Below are 15370 nucleotides of genomic sequence, written 5' to 3' on the forward strand. Positions count from 1 at the left end.
AGAGGGGCAAACTTGTTTGCATATTAGTCATCTAATGCCACTCGAGTGATCTAACTTTGCATCGTTGCTAGGATCGAGTGACATGGCAAGTTGAGTGGCTAATCCTTTGAAAAATGATTGTGAAAATGCTAACACACATGCACATGGTGGTGTTGGCACATTTGCAAAGGAGAAGGAGTTGGAGTTAAAACAGATCAACTTGGCAAAGAAACGGAAGCAATAAGTGGTCACTGGAGGTGACCGGACGCTAGCCTTGGTAGGACCGGACTTTGCCTGGGGCGTTCGGTCAGTGTAAGCAGTGAGGCGCGGTCCTGGTCAAATGACCGGATGCTGGCTCCTAGAGGTGATCAGACACGACGCTCCTATGTTCGGTGGTTGCTGACATACGCTGACGCATGCAGGCATGATAGTCTAGAGAGGATCGGACGCACCTGTGCATTCAGTCACATGCGAACGGGCATGTCCGGTCGCTCTAGGAGCTCTCTGGATGCTCGCTAGAATGGACCGGACCCTAGCGGCGTAGTCCGACCGAACGCGACTGGTGCGAGTCTAGTCATAGTGATGTGGCGCTCGGGCGATCGAGATGTGAGTGACCGGACGCTGGGCGAGTCTGGTCGAATGTGACCGGACGTGTCCGATCGCGTTTTTAGCTCTCTGGGAGCTCTCTGGAAACGACCGAACACTAAGGTGTGGTGAGTCCGGTCAAGCTAAGCAGCGCGTCCGATCAGTGGATGAAGGTGCGTGAGCGAGGTAGCTGTTGGCGGCAACGGTTAGTTCAAATGGCTAGTGACACGTGGAAGCGTGGCAGCGATCGGATGTAGGGATCGGCGCGTCCGGTCAAGTGGACCTGCGTGTTCGGTCGATGCGCAGAGTGCCCAATGAAGGGGTACAACGGCTCTATTTTTGTGGGGGCTATAAAACCAAGCATAGAGTGGAGCACACTAGAGCCTTGGTGGCTTATGTGGTGGTGCTTGGGAGCCCTCTAACTCACTCTAGCTTGATAGTGTTCATCCGATCGAGTGAGTGAGCGATTCTAGTGCGATTGCATCGTGAGATTGCGTCAAGTGGCACTAGGTGATTGAGTTGTAAGCCGGTGGTGTTTGTTACTTTTGGAGATTGCCACCTCCTAGATGGCTTGGTGGTGGTCTCCGTTGAAGCACGCAAAGAAGATTATGCGGTGCTCCGAAGAAGTGATTGTGAGGGGATCGTGCTCACCCCACGGAAGCCACGAAGAGCAACTTTAGTAGAGCGAGACGTGAAGGGCGACAAGTGGTCCGGCCAGGTCAAGTGCTAGAGCTTGTGGTAAGCACTCCACGTGGGAGAGTGTGACTTGTGGGTCACCACTAGCAAGAGGACCGACGATAACCTTAGAGCTTGTCTCAACGGGGACTAGCGTGTTGGCAAGCACGTGAACCTCAGGATAAAAATCATCGTGTTATCCTTGTATTCCCGTTGGTTTGCATCCTTGTTACACAAGCTTGTATTTACTTCATTTACATTGTGCTTGTGTAGTTGCTCTTGTAATTAGTTAGCTTGTGTCGCTCACTAGTTACCGTCTTGCTTGTGTAGCATAGAAGTAGCTCCCTTGCGTGGCTAATTTGGTTTGTATAACCTTGTTAGTCACATTGCTTAGTTTGTGTAGCTAAGTATTTACGCTCTCTAATTTAGTATTGGTTGCCTTGTTATTGAGCATTGCTAGTGAGTTTAGAAGCTTTGTACTTTTTGCTTACTAGATTGTGTAGGAGCTCCCCTGGTTGTGCAAAGTACTAGTGCATAAGTTTATGTGACCTTGCTCTAGAATTGATTAGGTGAGCTCTAGCTAGCCCAGCACATTTATTGCATAATTATGATCTTTATAAGGTGCTTATGAACTTAGATAGATGGGTGTTGTCTTGGCTAGACCATTAGTTTTAATTCTGCATTTATCTCAGTTAGCTGACGCGTTTAATTTTAGAAAGGACTATTCACCCCCCCTTTAGTCCGCCATCTCGACCCTACAAGTGGTATCAGAACTAGGTCTCTCATTTATGGTCTTTACTGACCTAAGAGGATGATGACTTATGGGCTAGATGTTGAGTGTCCATACATTTTTTATGGCACACACTTTATACGATAGAAAAATTGGATGATATATAATTTTAAGTTTATTTACCCTCAAATGTAGTGGATGGTAGATGTAGGCTTTTCTCACGTATTGGATGAAAATAATCTAACTCAAGCACAAGAAAAATGCCTAGATCTCGACATCTAAGCTATTGACATCATGTATAGATCTTTAGATGATAGCATATTTGGTGAGATCATAAACATGAAGACCGCCTATGAGATTTGGATTTATCTCAATGAGAAGTATGGGACGATTTTCGATGATGATGATGATGAGCCCATGGAGGAGGTGCATGAGGATGTTGAGCATGACCACAATTTGGTGATTATGGAAAGTTGCTCCACCTCATAGTCAAGTGATGATGATGATCATACTACCACAAGATCACTTGACAAGGTTGATGATGATGCCACAAGTGTTGCACATAAAGATTCTACCTCAAGCACACTTGGTGGTGATCTTGATGATGTTGGTTCATGCTCAAGCCATGATAATGATGCTACTACAAGCTCTCCAACTATATCACATTGCTTCATATCATAAGGTGACACTAAGGTATCTAATGCAAATGTGATTGATCTTGATTCATATGAGGAGCTTCTAGATAGATATGGTTGCATGATCAAAGCTTTAGAAAAAGAGATGGCTAAAACCGAGAAATTAAAAAATAAAAACTCGTTTCTAAAGAACAAATATGAACAACAAAAGCATCTACTTTATGTTACTACTTATTCACATGAGGAGCTAAAATTGGCTCATGATGAACTTAGTGTTGCTCATAATAATTTTGTACAAGACCATGCTTTTCTCACTAAAGAACTTTCAAATGAAAAATCTAAAACTAGTGAGAGCTCATCACATGGGTCAATTGATCAATCACAAATTGTTGCTAACCCTTATGATGTAGGCAAGAAGCATGTATCCACTTCTTATGATGATTTATTAGATATGCCATGCTCTTCACATATAGATGCTTGTTCTACTTATATGTCTTCTGAGACTAACCTTTTAAAGGAGAACAATGAGCTCAAAAATGAAGTGAAGAATTTGAGCAACAAGTTAGAGAGGTGCTACAACTCAAAAGTCATCTTTGAGCACATGTTAAAGACTCAAAGAAGCTATGGTGACAAATGTGACGTCGACTTCAACAAGAAGAGCATGACCAAGGTGAAAGAAAAAGAGAAAGAAAGATAAAGAAGCAAGAAAATGAGCTTTGTACTTTTTGCTTACTAGATTGTGTAGGAGCTCCCCCGGTTGTGCAAAGTACTAGTGCATAGGTTTGTGTGACCTTGCTCTAGAATTGATTAGGTGAGCTCTAGCTAGCCCGGCACATTTGTTGCATAATTATGGTATTTATAAGGTGCTTGTGAATTTAGATAGAGGGGCGTAGTCTTGGCTAGACCGTTAATTTTAATTTCGCATTTATCTTGGCTAGCCGACGCATTTAATTTTAGAAAAGACTATTCACCCTCCTCTAGTGCGCCATCTCGACCCTACACATGGTCGCCACCATCCGTGGCCAGGCCCGCGCACCGCTCTCCACGAGTCGTCATGCCCCAACTCGTTGGAATTGTGCTAGAGAAGGGAAGAAGGGGATCCAGAGGCATACTAACCCGCTGAAGCCATGCCGCGCCTCGACCCGTTGGATCTAGCGGCACCGCCTCTAGCCATCCACCTTCGCGTGGGATCTGGCTCCTGCGGGGCCTTGTCGCCGGCGACGGCAGCCACTCCCACAACGGCCATGGCCATGTCGCAAGTCGAGAGGAGCACGGAAGGAAGAGGAAAGGGTCGAATCTGGCAGGTAGGGCCCACTATATTGGTGATGAGTATTAGGCAATAAAACCCAAAAGCAATATTGGTTGTCACCAATAACTATATTGGGAGAGATGAATTGGGGAGCTGCTGAAGATGCTCTAAAGCTGCCTAGGCTTCAATTCTAGTTAGCCAGCAAACCATCTATCATATCACAAAACTCTGGAGTTGCCCTCATAGGCTCTGTTCATTTATCTTATAATTCGTCTTTTTCAGCTTATTTTTTTAGCCGAAATAATATTTTCTCTCTCACAACAAATTAGCCAGAACAATGTTTCGACTTATTTTTTCAGCAAAGCAAACATGACCATAGTACGTTGAGCTCAAACATGATGCAGACGTGTTAAATATTTACCCATGCATAATTTTTGTTCCTTCCGTAGATTAACAGCCTGTTCGCTTGTTGGTTTCAGTTAGCCAAAACTAGCCAGCCAATAGTATTTTTCTTTCACAATAAACCAGCACCAGCCAACTCAAATCAGCCCAGAAATCAACCAGCGAATAGACCGTTAAGCTGATGATGCCTCGAGTGTGTGTGGGAAATATCCTAGATTCAAAAGCTGGTTCCGGTTTCGTCGTGACATCTCATCAGAAATCAAGGCCGGCGCCCATGAAGAAGGCCCCACACGGTCTCCTCTTTTCGTGGAATTGCTTGTTATATCCAAAACTTTTCTAAAAAGTGCTATAGTAGCTATCACATCGAATCATATGATACGTGCATAAAACATTAAATACAGACAAAAAAAAAACTAATTACACAATTTAATTGAAAATTACGAAACAAACGTTTTAAACATAATTAATCCATAATTAAATAATAATTACCAAATAAAAACAAAAAATACTACGATAACCAAATTCTAAAATTCGCCAACTAAACGCAGCCGAAGAGAGAGCAAAGCAAAACCGCAGAGGAGGAAAAAGCACAAGCGCGTCGCCACGTGGCTGGGACCAGGCCCCTGACCCCACGGCACCTTCTGTATTCCAGTTCCCCACGGGCCACGGCCCCACCTGTCGGCTGCGTCTACCTCCTCAGGCCGTGTCCGCAGCACCACTCCCTCCGCCCACCACACCACACTTCCTCGGCCCACGCGCACGGCGCACCCGTCCTGTGCACACATCACACCACCACACGACGCGCTCGTCAGTCGTTGCGCACGCACCCCACGACGCCCCAACCGTCCCAAACCCAGATCCTCCCCCGCCTCGGCTTGCCACCGCCAACCCACCACCACCATGCCCGTGGACACCGACGAGCGCCCCCTCGTCGAGCTCGCCTCCGCCTCCGCCGCCGCCGCCACCGCGGCCGCCACTACTCCCACCGCCTCCACCTCCACCTCCTCCGCCGCCGCCCCCTTCCCCGCCCCTGCCACGCCGGGGTTCTCCCGCTTGGTCCGCTGCAACGCCCCCGCTTCCTCGCTCCCGGGCACCGATGCCGGCGCCGGCGCGCAGCAGCCGGCGTACCCGGGGAACGCGATCTCGACGACCAAGTACACGCCCGCGAGCTTCGTGCCCAAGTCGCTCTTCGAGCAGTTCCGCCGCGCCGCCAACTGCTTCTTCCTCGTCGTCGCCTGCGTCTCCTTCAGCCCGATCGCGCCCTACCGCGCCGTCTCCGTCCTGCTCCCGCTCGTCGTCGTCGTCAGCGCCGCCATGGCCAAGGAGGCCGTCGAGGACTGGCGCCGGAAGCAGCAGGTGAGCGCGCACTGCTCTGCTCTGCTGTACCTCCACGGGTTGAGCAAGGCATTGGGACTGGTGGGTGCTGATCCCTCGCCCGCCGGGTTGGTTGGGTTGGTTGGCCTGACGGCCTTGGTGTAGGCAAATGGGGTTCATTGGATTTGTTGCATAATGCTCGGGGATAATGGGGGTTTTGATCTGAAATGTGGCGCGTCACTTCAATAGTCAATTCATTGTGGGTGCACAGAATTGATAATACTGTCATTTGGCTGCACAGATCAAGGCAGTTCAATAGTTGCAGCGCATCTCTGCGTCATTTTCTTTTACGAGACTCTCAAATGTACAGTGTCCAGATCCCTAGTGGGTAGTTATAGAGTTCAATGCCTTTTCAGTCACGCAAGGGCACTGTCATTTGGCTGTAGGATGTCATAATGGCATGTTTAGCTGCCTGGGATTGTGGACGACCGTACTTTGTCTGTTTGTGATCGAAGTGATTGCATTAATTTCTGCTGTGGCACAATGAGAATGGTTGGCTTGTGCTCACAATGTAGGGGAGCGAGGTAACTGTATGTTTAGTTGTGCTTACTACTCGCCTACTGTCTTAAAACATTTGTGCCATAACATAGTTGTTTACATATCCAGGGTAATTGCATCTCTTATCAAGCTGTGTTGATAAGGCTTCAGCAAATATTATGTTTCTTTTTTCTCTTGGATACCCACACAAACTTTGCTTTAATTAACATATATCTATTTATAAGCTATTTCTGCTGTGTTAATGAAATTTGAACTGAAACATATTGTGTGGAAGTAATTTCCCAGCAATATATACATGTTATTTTGTGTAATATTTACTGAACTGAATTTGTTTTTGACCTTCTTTTACATAGGACATAGAAGTGAACAATAGGAAGGTTGAGGTGTTTGATGGGATCCAATCATTTCATGAGATAGAGTGGAAGAAGCTTCGAGTTGGCGATATAGTTAAAGTTAAAAAGGATGAGTTCTTCCCTGCTGATCTTCTTTTCCTTTCGTCTAGCTCTGATTATGGATTATGCTATGTGGAGACGATGAATCTTGATGGTGAGACAAACTTGAAGCGGAAACAGGCATTAGAGGTGACTATGGGCTTGAATGATGACCCGGTTTTCCATAGTTTCAAGGCTTTCATTCGATGTGAGGATCCAAATGAGAAACTGTATTCTTTCTTAGGAACTCTGTGCTACAATGGGCAGCAATATTCTCTGTCTCCGGAACAGGTCCTGCTAAGGGACTCAAAACTTCGTAATACAATGTATATATATGGCACCGTAATATTTACGGGACATGATACAAAGGTGATGCAAAATGCAATGGAGCCACCGTCAAAGAGGAGTTCAGTTGAACGAAGAATGGATAAAATAATATATCTCCTTTTTGTGATTCTCTTTGCTATTGCAACGTTTGGGTCAATTGTGTTTGGGATGAAAACAAAGCATGAGATAAGTCCAGGAAACTATGCATGGTACCTCAGACCAGATCAAGCAAATATATTCTTTGATCCAAACAATGCATCATTTGCAGCCTTCTGCCATTTTCTCACAAGCCTGATGCTGTATGTGTGCTTGGTGCCTATTTCATTGTATATATCGATAGAAATTGTCAAGGTGTTACAGAGCACATTCATAAATCAAGACCAGAATATGTATTGTGCAGAGTCTGATAAACCTGCAAGAGCTCGCACTTCAAATTTGAATGAAGAACTTGGTCAAGTTCATACTATACTGTCTGACAAAACAGGGACATTAACATGCAATTCAATGGAGTTCTTGAAATGTTCTATTGCTGGTGTTGCTTATGGAAATAGGCGTACAGAAGTGGAGACGTGTTATGGAGAAATAGCTGAAACTACTGACAATTTTGGGCACAAGGACACTGCTGAATTCAAGAGATCAGTCAAGGGATTCAATTTCACTGATAGTCATTTGATGAATGGAAGATGGGCCAAAGAATGTTCTAGGGATGCTATAGAAATGTTTTTCCGAGTGTTAGCTGTTTGCCATACTGCAATTCCTGTGGCAGATAGAAATTCTGCTGGTATGCCTTACGAAGCTGAGTCTCCTGATGAAGGAGCTCTTGTTACAGCTGCAAGAGAGTTTGGTTTTGAATTTTATCATAGGACACAAACGACTATATCAGTGCATGAGTATGATCCTGTGGTTGGTGGAAAGGTGGATAGGTGCTTATCTTTTCCACTGTTCTTAGTGATTATTCTTCAAAAGTGTCAACATTGCCAACATCATGATGCCTAATTTTCATTTCAGAACATTTAAACTACTCAACATCTTAGAGTTCAGCAGTGCTCGTAAGCGTATGTCTGTTATTGTGAGGACAGAAGAGGGTCGACTATTTCTCTTCTGCAAAGGAGCTGACAGGTTCAATAATTGTTTTTACATGTGATGAAAATCTTCTATGTTTGACACTGCATTTCCCGTTTATAATTACATATCCATGTCATGATAGTGTTAGCCTTAAAGATGTGCAGCATATTTGAACTATTGCAGCTATTCTAGAGTGGACCTTTCTTCAGAGTTGTGAATTCACATGCTAATATTTTCAACCTTCAAGTTCTGTTGAAATAAGTATATCATTATTTTTTCATATCTGTGCTTCAGTGTAATATTTGAAAGGCTCTCCAAGGATAATGGAACAGCTTGTCTGACTAAAACGAAGTGTCACATTGATGAGTATTCTGAGGCAGGTCTCCGGACCCTGGCACTTGCATATCGTGAACTTACTGAAGAACAATACGTTGTATGGAATCAGGAGTACTCGTCTGCCAAGAATTCTGTACATACTGATCATGATGCAGCTGTTGAGAAGGCATCAGAAGACATTGAGAAGGATTTGGTTCTCTTGGGTGCTACTGCTGTAGAGGATAGATTGCAAAATGGGGTGCGTTGACTTCTACTTGGTGCTTCTTATTTTCTTAAGAGTCTTGTATTTATCTGAAATTCTGAATAGACAAACAAACTTCTTTTCTATTTTTGATTTGTTAACCATTCTTTTTTGAACATTAAATACAGCAGGGGTTGCCCCAACTGTAATTTGTTAACCATTCTTAGTGAGCACCATACTCTTTTCCTGTGCACAATATATTTATTGGGTTACTGTCACATAATTTGGTTCTTTTTTAGATAGTTTGTCACATAGTATGTTTCTTCTTTAGGTAGTTTGTCACATAATTTCACTTGTAATCTTGTTTTGATATTTAATGAGGAAAAAATACCACTTTTATGTGTCAAATTGTAAACAAATGTTTTAACTCATGGTCAAATCATTGCTTGTATCAACTCTATCCTTGCAGGTCCCTGAGTGTATTTACAAACTTGCACAAGCTGGAATTAAGATCTGGATTTTAACTGGAGACAAGTTGGAGACAGCTGTAAACATAGGGTTAGTTCCATTCCATATGCTGTTACATATCTGAAACACTGAGATCACAATACCTTAAAGTTTAATGTATGTTGGTGCTTGGTATCTAGTTACGCTTGTAACCTATTGAGGAAAGAGATGGAGGACATTTTTATCACACTGGAGAACTCAAGTACAAATGCTTCAGAGGGGTCCAGTGGAGAAGGAAACAGAATGGTATGAAATCTTAAAATGAAGACACTTGCTTTTTCTTACTTGCATGTATGTATAAATAATTGCAGAATTTACACCGTTTTTGAAATGCTAGCAAAGTCCTATATGTTTTTTTTTCATGAAATGCACATAAATGTCGATAAGTATCAATACTATTAGATCATCTGAGTAGTGTATAGGGCAAACAGATGGGTTGTATAAGTTCAGTTTATGCTATGTATACAATGATGTTTGTAACCTTTTGTATCTTATCATACAGTCTGCGTTTGAAGAAATTGATAGGAAATTACAAGATGCTAGAGGAAAGATTTCCCAAAAAGGAACCTCAACTTCATTTGCTCTTATCATTAATGGCAATGCTCTGACACATGCTCTCACGGGCAGCCTTAAGAACTCATTTCTGGATCTAGCAGTTAACTGTGCATCTGTTTTATGTTGTCGGGTTTCACCAAAACAAAAGGCACTGGTGAGTAACAAGATAATTCATCTGTTTGACTATTCCTTAATAAGCTTATGCCGGCATTTTATTTATCCATAATAGTGAACACTAGTTTGCCGCTTCTATAGCTACTGGGTACTGTTGCAGGTCACCAGGTTGGTTAAAATTAGGACAAGTAAAACTACTTTAGCTATTGGTGATGGAGCAAATGATGTTGGTATGCTACAAGAGGCTGACATTGGGGTTGGAATAAGTGGCGCTGAAGGAATGCAGGTCGATAGTTTTGTGCACTACTTTCATTTTTGGATTTGTCACTTAACCTATTGTTATGAATCTTGCCTATGCTTTAATTCTTGAAATGGACGAAAAAGATCTACAATTGTAATTTATCAAGTTTTTATTTGCAATATTTAGCAAAATTACTCGCTTGAAAGTCAAGTTGGATGGAAGTTTTAGCTTCCTCATGAAGTTTGTTCCGTACTGTATTTTAGGACAGAATGACTGATCATGTGATAGGACTTTGCAACTGATTATCAGTTGGTTAAATATCTTGATGACCAATTGACCTCGTGAAAAGAGCTTTTACCCAAGCTAGCTTCATCAATGTTTCAAAAAGCATGGTGTGCTAGGCAAGTGGTTAGGCTCTCCTAGCACCTGGGCGTTCGTAGGCAATTTTACTTTTTCTGCTTAGCTGGAGGAATGCCTCATTGAATAGAGAAAATATGGCATATTACAACGACAATATTGGTATACTGCATGCATCCATGAGTTTTATGATCACAATTTATCTTCCTCTCTCTAATGTCCCACTTTAATACATAGATCGAGTTCTAAGCCACTCCTGGTGAAAAAACACCTAGGTGCTAGGCAAGGTGCTGCTGCTCTGCCTAGTACTACATGTTGGAACAGAAACCTCATGCCTTTTTCTCTTTTGGTTTTTGTATCTGCTTTATGTTATCTAACAACTGATGGTTCTTTGTATTACAGGCTGTTATGGCGAGTGACTTTGCAATAGCACAGTTTCGTTTCTTAGAGCGATTACTTCTTGTGCATGGTCATTGGTGTTATCGTCGGATTGCAGCTATGGTAAAGCACTGCCCCCTCTGCTTCTTGAACTCTTCAGTGAACTAGTCCCTCCAGTCTCATTTTCTTCTCCTTTAGGGCATCGACATAGTTTCCGGGACTGAGCTTTATTCACTTTTATCATTGTGTTGCCCTAATGATATGTTTTATTCTATGGATATATAAGTACTCTTCATACTGGATATACTAATATGGTTTTAATGCTAAAAATCAAATACTTGTACTCGCCCTGTATCACCTAAACAATTTCCTTGCAATATGATAATGCCTCTTCATTTTTTCCTTTTACCTCCCGAAAGAATATTACTTGTGTATCCAGCTAAGCTTATGTGCCATTTTGATACACCTGATATCAACCTTCCCTTGGCATGCAATATGCCTAACTTTCCAATGTTTTTTTTTGTATTATTTGGCACTAAGTAGCAAATTTTGGTGTTCTTATCGAGCTCTGTTAGTTTAGTTCTTGCATTGTATAACAGTCTGCATTTTGTTTGTGATATGAACAGATATGCTATTTTTTCTTCAAGAACATCACATTTGGCTTTACACTTTTCTGGTTTGAGGCTCATGCTATGTTCTCAGCACAACCTGCGTATAATGATTGGTTCATATCTTTCTATAACGTTGCCTTCACATCTCTTCCTGTCATCGCCCTCGGTGTTTTTGACAAGGATGTCTCTTCCCGTGTTTGTCTTGAGGTTTGTAACCTATCAGATTCATATGTAATGTTGTGATATATATGTGAACTTTGGTCTTTGAGTCTTTGTAGCATTGCATTGGTTGATTTCTTTTTGTTTCTATAAATCACACCTTTTGTTCCCTTGCATATCATAGGTCCCTTCATTACATCAAGATGGTGTTAATAATGTGTTCTTCAGTTGGTCTCGAATACTCAGTTGGATGTTAAATGGGATGTGCTGTTCAATAATTATTTACTTTGGTTCCCTCAACGTTATTCTAGTTCAGGCTGTCCGACAGGATGGTCGCGTTGCTGGGTTTGACATTCTTGGGGTGACCATGTACAGTTGTGTAGTGTGGACTGTGAACTGCCAGCTAGCTCTCTACATCAGCTACTTCACCTGGATACAGCATTTTGTCATCTGGGGCAGCATACTGATCTGGTACACTTTCCTGGTCATCTATGGACTATTTTCCCCAGCAATATCAACCACTGCATATCATGTTTTTGTGGAAGCTTGTGCACCTAGCCCTTTGTACTGGTTATCTACTCTAATGATTGTGGTGACAGCCTTGATCCCATTCTTTGTCTATAAAATATCGAGAACATTGTATTACCCACAGTATCATGATCAAGTTCAGAGGGCTAACTCAAAGAATTGGTAGTGCCAGTTGTATAAGATGCTACTGAATGAGGGTATGTAAAGTCTGGTAATTTGGTTTAACATACGGCATGATTTGCTTTCTAGATCATGATGTCAGAGGTGGTGTATATAAACAAGTTGGCTGTTTAACAGATCTTGTATATACGGTTTATGCCCACAAAGTTACAGATTCAGGTTATGGCAGTGTATCTGTCAAATATCAGAACACAATGGTGACTTCTCAGTCATGCGGAAGGAACTGCAAGCGGCAAATTGATTCTTTGGATCTATGACCCCACTAGGACACATTTTCCTTTTGTTGTGGATGGGGCTCATCATGGAAGCAGATTGCAATTAGGATTTACATAGAATGATGTATAGCATGTCGGTAACTGCGAATATGAGTTCCTTAATGTATGTAGTATTGTTCTAGGAAAATTAGCGATCTTGTAGCATCAAACTGTCAAACCTATGTTCTTGGAAGCATAGTTAATACCCTTTGTGGCTTGTATGTATTCAGGCATCTCCAGTTCCATGCATTTTCTTAGGATCATTCATTCCTTCTACCGCTCTTTTTTAGAACAATTACTTGTCTGCATGCCATTTTTCAGTGGAAGCATTGTTCAACAGTCCACATACGGATTTACTGCATGCTATTATGATTGTTTTAGAGTATGATATATTGGTTTGATCAAGCCTTTGGATTTTGATGTGCTTTGGTTGTCAGGTGAGATGAGATCTCCCAGATTATACATTAGGCTGAGATTCTTTCATTTATTTCTTCCGGTTGCCCAATGTCTCTAAGCAGGGAATTTTGCATGCTTGGATGTCAGACTTTTTTATGTATTTTTTTACAAGGGCCACCGAAAGGATTGAATGTCTCAAAAGAGATGTATTAGTCTCTAAAATTTTAAACAACCTTAGACTAATTAAAACTATTTCACTCCACCTGCATGGATTACTGTAGAGTTAAACAAGAACATTAAGATGAGTCCTTAGGGTCAACAAATTAAGTCATGTCCTTAGCATGATCAACATTGTCTTTAATTGCAAAAATTGAATCTAACCACTAGGGATCTGACTTGCACAAGATCAATCCCAGTTGTCACCAAAGACATCAAGCATACAAAGATCAATCCCAGTTGTCACCAAAGACATCAAGCATACAAAGACATCAATCCCAGTGTGAAGTAAAATAAACAAGCCACAGTTGGATCTCTTTCGTGGAAGTTATTTCCACAACCCCCTATTTCATGTTGGAGAACGCACTAAAAGCTAAGCTCCTTTTAAACACAAAGGTATAAACTCCACTATGACTAACCATTTTCCACTTCGGATTGACAGGTCTCAAGCTAGGTGCACTTGTAGCCTTCAAGGATTAAGATGCCCAAGGAGGTGTGAATTGGACTAATCTAAAATTCTCGCACAATTAAAACCTACTGCTTAGTCCATTTCACCCTTGTGCCTAAAAGTGTGTTTCTAGCCTACTGCAGAAAATTTTGCAACTTAATTCCAACCCTAGTCTAGCATAGAAATTCTAGGAATATAAGTACATGAAAGTAATTGCTTAAAGTAATGGAGAAGGTTAGGAATACGCCGATGTTTTTCCAAGGTATCGAAGAGTCGGCACTCCATACTAGTCCTCGTTGGAGCACCCGCTAAAGGGTATTGCTCCCCTGATCCACGCAAGGATCAACTTCTCTATACGGGTTGATTCTTTGCCACTCCGACATAGTCAGTCACGCCCAACTATTTACACCATGAGTTGGGCCTCTCACAGTCGCCACCGAGAGATCATCATCAAGCTCCCAATCATCACCAAGCCGTCTAGTGATGCTGATCTCCAAGAGTAACAAGCACAAACTCACTTGGCTTAACCAATCCTAATGAGAAGAGTAGATGCACACTTGTTACTCCCTAGGCACTAATGGAGTCCTTAATCTTTGAATGAGCAAATCCAAATCACTCCACTAGCCTCAAGCTCTCTTAGTCACCATAGGGTGTATGAAATAATCTAAATGCCAAGAGATTTCTCTTGCTCGAGATTGAGGGGTAGCCCTCACTTCAAAAACTAGTCGTTTGAACTCCACTCAGCAAAAACTACACCACAGGAAAAAGTCTGGTGCGCGTTTGAACTGAGCGCCAGAGTTTTCCGTTCGGTGCCTCTCCAATGGCTATTTTCAAACTAGCGGTTACTATACGGCCTCCTGTAGCTCTTCATCCGGTGGTACCCACCGGATTAATCCGGTGGTACCAAACCCTTACTAGAACTCTCTATCTCTAGTGAGCACCAGATGCTCCAGTCACACTCACTGAATTGTTTCAGTGAGTCTAGGAGCTCTTTGCTCCTTGTTCTGAAGCGTTGTTGACTTGTAGCCATTTCTCTGGTGGCACCGGAGGAATAAGTATAATATTGTTCACCAAACAATATTACCACTACACATATCTCTTTCTCCATTGCACCCCTAACTAGGACACCAGACAAATCTGATGCTATCAAAACAACTCCATTCTCTTCCACTTCAATCAACTTTGAGAATGGACTAACTTCGAATTGATCTTAAGACTTCCTCTGAGCTACTGTAGGATCTCTGGTTAGTCTAGAGGGGGAATGAATAGGCCTGTTAAAACAAAACAAAACTTAACCAAACATCAAATTCCACCCACGACACTGCCGCTCTGAGCTCGTGGCGCTGCCGTGCTGCGACACTGCCGGGCCAGAACAGCGGCACTGCTGCACCTATAGACAACTTCGAGATACAATTTAAAATCTGTGTATGGAAACTTAGATAAGATAAATTACTAAGGTTCCTGCAGGTATGTAGTTCACTGATCGACATCTAGAAGGGGTAAGAACACCACACACAAGTAGATCGGCCATAAACCCTAGAAATCACCTCAACAACAATATGAATCACAAGAAAGTAGAACAAGCACACGATGACACAATGATTTATCCCGTGGTTCAGCTCACCACCAAGGCTTGCCTATGTCCACGTTGTTGAGGTTAGCCACTAAGGCTTAGGGCTTTGCAACCCTTCCCCGTTCTCAAGTCAAGAGAGTTAACTCTTGAGATGAGGGATGAGTTTACTAGCTTCAAGAGATGGTTACAAATCTCCTGGGGCTGCCACACGAGTTGGCAAGCTCCACGGGCGATGCTTTAGCCGGCTAGGAGCCAAGCTCCAAGAGTAACAAACACAACCGCCGGCCAAAACGTGAACCAAGTGCTCTTTTGAGTTGGGAAAATAGTGGATCTGCTCTCTAATCTGGTTTGGGACCTTTTTCTCTCAAGGATTGATGGGAAAATCA

At 42.6% G+C, this 15370-nt stretch overlaps 1 protein-coding gene across 2 annotated transcripts; it reads left to right on the top strand.

Moving 5' to 3' along the window:
* Positions 1-4995: 4995 nt before the first annotated feature.
* LOC136477254 (probable phospholipid-transporting ATPase 8) lies at positions 4996-12756 on the top strand. 2 transcript variants are annotated; one of them, XM_066475369.1, is made up of 11 exons: positions 4996-5611; positions 6481-7808; positions 7894-8004; positions 8245-8524; positions 8937-9025; positions 9115-9220; positions 9477-9683; positions 9804-9929; positions 10644-10742; positions 11246-11437; positions 11574-12756. In XM_066475369.1, exons 1-11 carry the CDS (start codon positions 5156-5158, stop codon positions 12081-12083), a joined length of 3504 nt encoding a protein of 1167 aa, XP_066331466.1. In that variant the 5' UTR covers positions 4996-5155; the 3' UTR covers positions 12084-12756. The 2 variants fall into 2 exon arrangements, with proteins under 2 accessions (XP_066331466.1, XP_066331467.1); XM_066475370.1 differs by having other exon boundaries at positions 5202-5611; positions 6630-7808.
* Positions 12757-15370: the final 2614 nt, after the last annotated feature.

This window comes from Miscanthus floridulus, chromosome 8 (genome assembly GCF_019320115.1).
Source record: "Miscanthus floridulus cultivar M001 chromosome 8, ASM1932011v1, whole genome shotgun sequence".
NCBI lineage: Eukaryota > Viridiplantae > Streptophyta > Magnoliopsida > Poales > Poaceae > Miscanthus > Miscanthus floridulus.

Excerpts from the sequence above, each read along its gene's own strand:
- LOC136477254 (XM_066475369.1), top strand. The coding sequence starts at position 5,156 with ATGCCCGTGGACACCGACGAGCGCCCCCTCGTCGAGCTCGCCTCCGCC. Across the intron at positions 7,809-7,893 it reads GTTGGTGGAAAGGTGGATAG|AACATTTAAACTACTCAACA; the intron begins GTGCTTATCTTT and ends TTTTCATTTCAG. Across the intron at positions 11,438-11,573 it reads CTTCCCGTGTTTGTCTTGAG|GTCCCTTCATTACATCAAGA; the intron begins GTTTGTAACCTA and ends TGCATATCATAG.